The 9,699-nt window shown below is 44.0% G+C and overlaps 1 protein-coding gene across 1 annotated transcript in view; it reads right to left on the minus strand.

Moving 5' to 3' along the window:
• Window positions 1–245: 245 nt before the first annotated feature.
• The window catches only part of LOC114550484 (ras association domain-containing protein 5), an 18,860-nt gene continuing 9,406 nt past the window's right edge, over window positions 246–9,699 (minus strand). Inside the window, exons 2-3 of the mRNA XM_028571282.1 lie at window positions 4,036–4,148; window positions 246–251 (exon numbers count right to left, since the gene is read on the minus strand). Of these exons, the coding sequence (XP_028427083.1) occupies window positions 246–251; window positions 4,036–4,148 (119 nt within the window). The remainder of the gene's footprint in view (window positions 252–4,035; window positions 4,149–9,699) is intronic.

Here is a 9,699-nt window from a genome sequence, read left to right on the forward strand (position 1 = left end):
AGCGCTCTCTTGTGGTGATGTAATGTACTACAATCTGAGTTTTGTGGTGAGAATGAAATTTAAACTGATCCTGAACCAGGTTTGACCATAAATACATCTGATGATATGCTTAAATATAAAGGCTGCTATTGACCCAAAATCCTGACTTGATTTTACAATATTATTCACTATTATATATATATAGCATTTTAAATTTTGTTTTTGATTCTGATTCCAAGCTCAAGAATCAAATCTTAATCTCAACTTTAAACCTGAGAAAAGAGAAGTGCTCAGAGAAAACAAATGGGATATTTGAAAATCTGCTGAGGAAGAGCATGCAAAAAGATCAAAAGCGTGGTCAAATACTATTTAAATATGACTATTGTTCAGAAGAACTATTGTATAACTTCTCCGTGAACCATCACCTTATCGTGGTGGAGAGGTTTGTGTGTCTCTGTGAACCTGAGGGCTGTGTTGTCTGGAGCTTTGTGCTCCTGGTAGGGTCTCCCAAGGCAAAGTGGTCTCAGGTGAGGGGCCAGACAAAGAATGGTTCAAAAACCCCAATGAAGAAGCAAGGTAGAGATGGAGTGACCCTGCCCGGAGGAAGCCCGGGGCCCCCGTCTGGAGCCAGGCCCAGACGGCAGGCTCGTCGGCGAGCGCCTGGTGGCCGGGTTTGCCACGGAGCCCGGCCGGGCACAGCCCGAACAAGCTACGTGGCTCCCATCTCTCCAGCCCATGGGCCCACCACCTGTGGGAGGAACCGTTGGGGTCGGGTGCGATGCCACATGGGTGGCAGTGAAGGTCAGGGGCCTCGACGGACCAGACCCGGGCGGCAGACGCTGGCTCTGGGGACGTGGGCGCCACCTCTCTGTGGGGGAAGGAGCCGGAACTGGTGCGGGAGGTGGAGCGCTACCGTTAGATCTGGTGGGGCTTACCTCACGCACAGTCTCGGTTCTGGAACCATACTCCTGGATAGGGGTTGGACTCTTTTTCTCCTCCGGAGTTGCCCAGGGTGTGAGGCGCCGGGCGGGTGTGGGGATACTCACAAGCCCCCGGCTGAGCGCCGCTGTGTTGGAGTTTACCCCGGTGGACGAGAGGGTCGCCTCCCTCCGCCTGCGGGTTGTGGGGGAAAACTCTGACTGTTGTTTGTGCATATGCACCAAACAGGAGTTCGGAGTATTCGGCCTTCTTGGAGACCTTGACTGGAGTCCTGCATGGGGCTCCAGTGGGGGACTCCATTGTTCTGCTGGGGGACTTCAACGCACACGTGGGCAATGATGGAGACACCTGGAGAGGCGTGATTGGGAGGAACGGCCTCCCTGATCTAAACCAGAGTGGTTGTTTGTTGTTGGACTTCTGTGCTAGTCATGGATTGTCTATAACGAACACCATGTTCGAACATAGGGATGCTCATAAGTGTACCTGGTACCAGAGCACCCTAGGGCGAAGGTCAATGATTGATTTCATAATCGTTTCATCTGATCTGAGGCCGTATGTTTTGGACACTGGGTGAAGAGAGGGGGCAGAGCTGTCAACCGATCACCATCTGGTGGTGAGTTGGGTCAGGGGTGGGGAAGACTCTGGACAGACCTGGTAAGCCCAAACGTGTAGTGCGGGTAAATTGGGAACGTCTGGAGGAGGCCCCTGTCCGACAGACTTTCAACTCACACCTCCGGGCGGAGCTTTTCGTGCATCCCTGTGGAGGCTGGGGCATTGAACCCGAGTGGACAATGTTCAAAGTTTCCATTGCTGAAGCTGCGGCGAGGAGCTGTGGTCTTAGGATCTTAGGTGCCTCAAGGGGCGGTAACCCACGAACACCGTGGTGGACACCAGTGGTCAGGGAGCCGTCCGACTGAAGAAGGAGTCCTTCCGGGATATGTTATCTCGGAGGACTCCGGAGGCAGTTGCAGGGTACCGAAGGGCCGAAGGGCTGCAGCCTCTGCCGTGAAAGAGGCAAAGCAGCGGGTGTGGGAGAAGTTTGGAGAAGACATGGAGAAGGACTTTCGGTCGGCACCAAAGTGTTTCTGGAAAACTGTTCGCCACCTCAGGAGGGGGGAAGGGGGAACCATCCAAGCTGTGTACAGTAAGGATGGGACACTGTTGACCTCCACTGAGGAGGTAATAGGGCGGTGGAGGGAGCACTTTGAGGAACTCCTGAATCCGACTAATACGCCCTCTATGTTAGAGGCAGAGCTGGAGGATAACGGGGATTGTCGCCGATTTCCCAGGCGGAAGTCACTGATGTAGTCAAACAACTACACAGTGGCAAAGCCCCGGGATTGATGAGATCCGTCCCAGAAATGCTCAAGGCTCTGGGTGTGGAGGGGCTGTCCTGGTTGACACGCCTCTTCAACATTGCGTGAAGTCTGGGACGGTGCCAAAGGAGTGGCAGACTGGGGTGGTGGTTCCTCTTTTTAAAAGGGGGGACCAGAGGGTGTGTGCCAATTATAGGGTATCACACTTCTCAGCCTCCCTGGTAAAGTCTACTCCAAGGTGCTGGAAAGGAGGGTTCGGCCGATAGTCGAACCTCGGGTTGAGGAGGAACAATGCGGATTCCGTCCCTGGTCGTGGAACAACGGACCAGCTCTTCACTCGCAAGGATCCTGGAGGGAGCCTGGGAGTATGCCCAACCGGTCTACATGTGTTTTGTGGATTTGGAGAAGGCGTATGACCGGGTCCCCCGGGAGATACTGTGGGAGGTGCTGCGGGAGTATGGGGTGAGGGGTCTCTACTCAGGGCCATCCAATCTCTGTATGACCAAAGTGAGAGCTGTGTCCGGGTTCTCGGTAGTAAGTCGGACTCGTTTCAGGTGAGGGTTGGCCTCCGCCAGGGCTGCGCTTTGTCACCAATCCTGTTTGTAATATTTATGGACAGGATATCGAGGCGTAGTCGGGGTGGGGAGGGGTTGCAGTTTGGTGGGCTGGGGATCTCATCGCTGCTCTTTGCAGATGATGTGGTCCTGATGGCATCATCGGCCTGCGACCTTCAGCACTCACTGGATCGGTTCGCAACCGAGTGTGAAGCGGTTGGGATGAGGATCAGCACCTCTAAATCGGAGGCCATGGTTCTCAGCAGGAAACCGATGGAATGCCTTCTCCAGGTAGGGAATGAGTCCTTACCCCAAGTGAAGGAGTTCAAGTACCTTGGGGTTTTGTTCGCGAGTGAGGGGACAATGGAGCGGGAGATTGGTCGGAGAATCGGGCGCAGCGGGTGCGGTATTGCATTCAATCTATCGCACCGTTGTGGACGAAAAGAGAGCTAAGCCAGAAGGCAAAGCTCTCGATCTACCGGGTCAGTTTTCGTTCCTACCCTCACCTATGGTCATGAAGGCTGGGTCATGACCGAAAGAACGAGATCCAGGGTACAAGCGGCGAAATGGGTTTCCTCAGGAGGGTGGCTGGCGTCTCCCTTAGAGATAGGGTGAGAAGCTCAGTCATCCGTGAGGAGCTCGGAGTAGAGCCGCTGCTCCTTTGCGTCGAAAGGAGCCAGTTGAGGTGGTTCGGGCATCTGGTAAGGATGCCCCCTGGGCGCCTCCCTAGGGAGGTGTTCCAGGCACGTCCAGCTGGGAGGAGGCCTCGGGGAAGACCCAGGACTAGGTGGAGGGATTATATCTCCAACCTGGCCTGGGAATGCCTCGGGATCCCCCAGTCGGAGCTGGTTAATGTTGCTCGGGAAAGGGAAGTTTGGGGTCCCCTGCTGGAGCTGCTCCCCCCGCGACCCGACACCGGATAAGCGGACGAAGATGGATGGATGGATATTGTTCAGAAGTTTATGAGGTGCAAAAGGATCTTATTTACGGTATTTAGAGCATCACGAGACACTAAAATGCTCCCATCAAAGATACAATGATAATATCAAAAATGATGAAAGGTATATATGTTCATTCATTCATGTAACATTTTGATTAGACGACATGAAGAGCTTCCAATTTAGTAGTTGCATACAGTATGAATTAATTCTATTGTAAATGGATTAGAGCTTCATTTATGTAAAGAGAAACATCTAGCCCTGGTGCTTCAGAGGACACACACACACACACACACCGTGTGTACTCACATGTGGTGGTGTGTTGTTGTTGTTGAGCTGGTCCTGACTGACGGCTGAAGTTGCAGGATTACAGTCCAGTGACACTCGGTCCCGACAGGCAGTGTGACACGTGTACTTACAACCTGCAGAGACATGAAATGATCAATGGAGTCATTGATTGATTCACCGATTGGAAAACAAAGAAAGGAAAAGGTTTATGTAAATGACACATTTTAAAGTCCTGCGTGAGGTACGTGCAGGTGTGTGTGAAAATGTGTGTGTGTGTCTGTAACGTATTATGTAAATACTCCTGTCTGTCAGTTGAGGTTATAGTTCCCACTTGCAAATGAAAACCAACAACATGCAAATTCTGTCAAATGGAGGAGAAAAATGTTTCAAAAAAGGTCACGCGGGATATGACCTGTATTACAGTACATTAATAACTCCAATTTAGTTTTTCTCCTGCCAGAATTTTTAGAATCAAACTGGATTTATTGCCAAGTACATTTTCACATATAACAAAATTGCTCTGATATTTTGGTGCATAACGGTCAAAATAAACAGTAAGAAAAAATACAAGTACAGCATAGGTCAATAATAATAATATATATATATATATATATATATATATATATATATATATATATATATATATATATATATATATACATTTATATACAGTTGCTTATTTTTTCTTTTTTTTTCTTTCTTTCTTTATTTATAAAGGACAACACACATTAGTCAACATTTCTGTAAATGTGCCAGTGTTAGCCAGCCGGCTAATTTTCAGCTGTAGTCCTTTGGCCAGTTGATTTTAGACCAGAGCAGCAGGAAGCCGCAAGACATTAACTGATAGAGATTTTTAACTGATAGACTGTATTTAATATAATTGTGATGTATTCTAGATGAAGATACATTAAATAGGTTTGAATATGGCACACTTGCATTAACAACCTGCAGTCTAAAACCCACAACTGCTCATAAATGAAAAGCTAATTCTGAGCTTACAGGCCCCATATTGTAAAAATAAAAATAAAAAACTGATTTCCATGTCTTTTTTGATTATAAAGCAGGTTGTGCTATATAAATACTGTGAAAGTATGAAAACGCTCAATCCACAGAGAACTGCACACAGTCGATAATTCAGAAACTGTGCCTTTAAACAAGCCGTCAAGACTTTCATACAGTTGTGATGTCACAACTATACCATATATAGGTAGAAAGTGCCGCTAGAGTGTCGTTACAGACATTCCCCGACTGCAATGACGGTGCAGAGACTCCGAGAGCTCCCAGCGTCAAACTTAAAGAAGTCCCAGTGTCGCTACCTGATGTGAGTCAAGTCCAGATTTGAGTTGCGCTGTCTGTGTCATACTGAAATTTGTGAAATCCATAAAATAATAAACTTTTCTCATTACAAACAATAACAGAAGATGGAAATCATTTCATAAACGTTTTAGCTATCTATGATTGTTTGATTGCTAACGTTAGCTCAAAACGCCATTCAAGTGACAGCCTTTGTTGTGTTTGATTGCTAACTTGTAGCCAGCAGTGAAGGAACTTCGTTATGTAAGTCCATTTTTATTGTATTGACATTACAGAAGTCTCTTGTTAGCGGGTTCTTGTCGGCTACTTCAGCCTCTAATCTAGAACTGACATCAGGGATCATGCCGTGAAAATGTGATGCCTTACGCTAAATAATAAATTACTGCGTCTGTCGCAAAGTGACGCATGCGCAACTCACATCTGCACTCGACTCACATTGGGTAGTGACACCCGGAAATGCTGACCAATCAGTGCAGATTGGGCTTTTTCGGGAGGGGTCTTAAAGAGACAAGCACTAAACAGAGCTTTTCAGACAGAGGGTATTCAGACAGTATGAGACATTTTTTGTTTTAGTTTTTTTAAACATTAAAGCATGTAAACATGTTCTAGTGTAGTATCTGGACTTCTAACAGACCTTTTATAAACTTTGTCTTAAGTTTTTGGTAACAAAGAAACTCGTATGAACTTTAGCCTACATTTGCTGGACACTTCGCTGGAAACATCTGGAAAGAATTAGGGATGCCCTTGTTGGCTTGGTTCCAAAAGGATGATAGCCATTGGTCAAAGTATTGTTTCCTCCCCCATCTATGTTACACACATTATAGAATATATACCATGTTCAAACAAAGAGAGCCAGAGAACCACTGGAGAATTGGGACAGGTCCTCTCCGAGCTCTGCAGGGCTTGTACATGATGCTGATTTCTTCGATGTAAATAAACCTTTATAATCAAGAAACAGTGTTGGCGGATTCCTCTCCACATAGCATTACAGCATCGCTCCCAATGACACCACACTAGAAACCCAAAATACAAGTATCAACCTGCAAATGAGCCTGATATGGGACCCATAAAATGACTGAACAATCAATAAATAAAGCAATAATAAAAATAGCCAGAGAAACGTTCTTGCAGAAAATATGCAGAACTTTTAGTAGTTCTACAATGTAGTATTGCTACTTATACTTGAGTAAACTGTGTGAAAACTATATTAATATTATTATAATCTATCACAACATACTGATATTATCACAATATTAATTTTGCCCACCCTTAGGGTCCTTAATTATAACTTCTATTCTATCAGACGTGCTAACACACACACACACACACACACACACACACACACACACACACACACACACACACACACACACACACACACACACACACACCAGAATCCAACAACGCCATGAAGTATTGAAACACTGAAGGGAGTGCGTTCCCTACCTGGTGACCTCTTTCTCACTTGCTGTCCAACTTTATCCGACAGTTTGCACATGGCTGCTCCCATCTCCCATCTCATCTTACGCACAACTTAACATCGTCCACACAGGCACAAACACACACACTCTCACTGCAGTCTTTTTCAGTGTCTCTCGCCCGTGTTCTACTCTACATTCAGCCTCTATCAGACTTCAGATGCTGATTTGCGTAGAGCCACCACTCGCTCTGTTTCCCTGTCTGTGTTGTTGTGCTGAGTGGGTGATTTAACAGTCAAATGGAGGCCACTGTGTGATGGAGACAGACAGGGAGAGGAGGGGTGCTGCTGCTGCTGCTGCTGCTGGTGGATGCAGGACTGCTGACTCAGTCATCCACAGTCACTCTCTCTTTCTCCTCTCCGCTCTGTTTATCTTTGCTCACTTACGTAGCTTGTTATGACTACTGTGTCTCCCCAGTTTCCTGCGGTCACTCTCTCTCTCCATTCATCCATTCACCCTCTCATCTTTTTTGACAATTAACTTGATCCACAGAGGAAGAGCCTTCTAAAGCCAAACATCCAAAGACCCACACCCATCCCATCTGCATGGGTTTTGATTTTGGGATGAGTCATCAGTCGCTCAGTGAAATATCTCAACAACTGTCAGATGGATTGTCATGTAATTTTGTACAAATATGTATGATCCCCAGAGGATGAATCCTACTGACTTTGGTAATCCTCTGACTTTTCCTCTTTCATTCACCATGAGGTTGACTTTTCTGGTATGAGTGAACAATCACTGGATGGATTGCCATGAAGTTTAGTACACACATTCATGGTTTCCTCCGTATGAATTGTAGTAAGGTCTAGCGCCTTCATCAGGTCAAAATCTTAATTTATCCATTCGTCACAAAAAAAACTCAACAGGTCGCCCAAACCATACGACCATAGGGGTCCTTTATTGTTTCTGCAGGTTTCAAGTCAAATTTAAGACTTGTTGAGACCTTTTTAAGACCGTAATGAATGCAATTTAAGACCTTTATCATCAACTAAGGCCTAAATTCAGTTTTTTTCCAAGCCAAGTATCACTAAACTTGCACTTCCCCATAGCTGAGAATAAAATCCGTTTTATGTCTGTGGTACAATCCCAAAGAGACTCGCGCCAATAACACGAAAGCTGATTGGCTGCAATATAAGTTGCATGTTGGTCTCATTTGTAGTCATAATACAGCAAAATTAGATTTGGACTAGCGAAAGAAAGATATAACACTAAAAAAAGCATTAGAGGTAGTGTTGCATGGATGTAGGAAAATTATGACCCATTTCAAATTATTTAAGACCTAGAACACAATACTCTAGCCAATTTAAGACTTTTTAAGGCCTAAATTTTAGATTTTGAACTTTTAGACTTTTTAAGACCACGCGGTGACCCTGAATATGACCCACAGGAGCATTTCGTGAGCATTTAGCGCCCCTAGCGGTGGCAGTAAATACCACCCACGTTTTACTTCCTCATATCTAAACCACAAAACAGAACGGTCGCGGTACTAAACACGTCTTTAACGCTGTGAAATTATAATTATAATTAATTACTTACATTTCAATGCTGTTGCTGTTTCAATGAATCAGTAAAAAGTATTGATTATATACATATGATAATAATAATAATAATAATAATAATAATAATAATAATAATAAGAAGAAGAAGAAGAAGAAGAAGAAGAAGAAGAAGAAGAAGAAGAAGAAGAAGAAGAAGAAGAAGAAGATAAACTGACAGCAGCCATTTTGCATAATAAGTACTTTTCCTTTTGATACTTTTCCTTGAGTCAAATTTTGAATGCAGTACTTTTACTTGTAACAGACTAATTTATATTGTATAATTACAACTTCCACTTAAGTAAAAGGAATCTGAATACTTCTTGCACAAATATGTGCAAGTTTTTTTCTCCTATTTCTTCGGAACATTCCATGAAGGATCTGTATCTGAAAGCGTATTCTTTCTGCTGCTTTTCTCTTCTTCATTCTCCTCTGTTCTTCCTTTCTGTCTCTCTCTGCTGTCTCTCTCAGGGATAAAAGCTTTCCTCAGACGCCAACAATCGATCAGACTCAATCAGAGGAAAGATACACAAACTCTTTGACCTATTATGCTTTTACTGTAGAGGAAAGCTTTCATGTACACAGTACAGAGGTTTGAAGAGAAGGGAATTATTTGATGTGTTCTGATTTTCAGATTGATAAAAGAATTAAGTGGTAAACAGAAACTAATCCTGACATGTTAACAGCATATGATTGTGTGTTCAATAAATAATGCATGTTTGGTACAACTTGACATTATGATATTCCTTTTAGGAGGTATAAATCCGGACCCTCTATTAAAAATAAATATTAAGCTCCTTTTATTAGGATGAATAACAAACTAAAACATTGTGACTTACAAGTGAATGTATGTATGAATTAAATTGACTGATTAATGATACATGTGTCGTCAAATAACAGAAATTGCACCAAAATCTCATAATTTTTCTTTGTAAAATGGAAAACAAAAGAAATATTTGAAAAACACTATTAATATTAAATCATGAGAATCAGTTTGAGATAATATCCAGTTTTCAGTTTTTAGCAAATGTTATGCATTTGTTAGTTTGTTTTTGCTTTGCATACATGAAATAAGCATACACGAATTGTTTATATATATTATATGAAACTACAGTTGTTAGTATAACGTTCTGGTGAATTTATAAAATTGACAGATGCAGCCAAAACAACAACTGCCTCTGCACCAGCAGCCTGTAAATCACCACACAGAGGGCTCTTATTGTGAAACAATCACCACACAGAGGGCTCTTATTGTGAAACAATCACCACACAGAGGGCTCTTATTGTGAAACAATCACCACACATAGGGCTCTTATTGTGAAACAATCACCACACATAGGGCTCTTATTGTGAAACAA

This window comes from Perca flavescens, chromosome 23 (genome assembly GCF_004354835.1).
Source record: "Perca flavescens isolate YP-PL-M2 chromosome 23, PFLA_1.0, whole genome shotgun sequence".
In the NCBI taxonomy this organism is placed as follows: domain Eukaryota; kingdom Metazoa; phylum Chordata; class Actinopteri; order Perciformes; family Percidae; genus Perca; species Perca flavescens.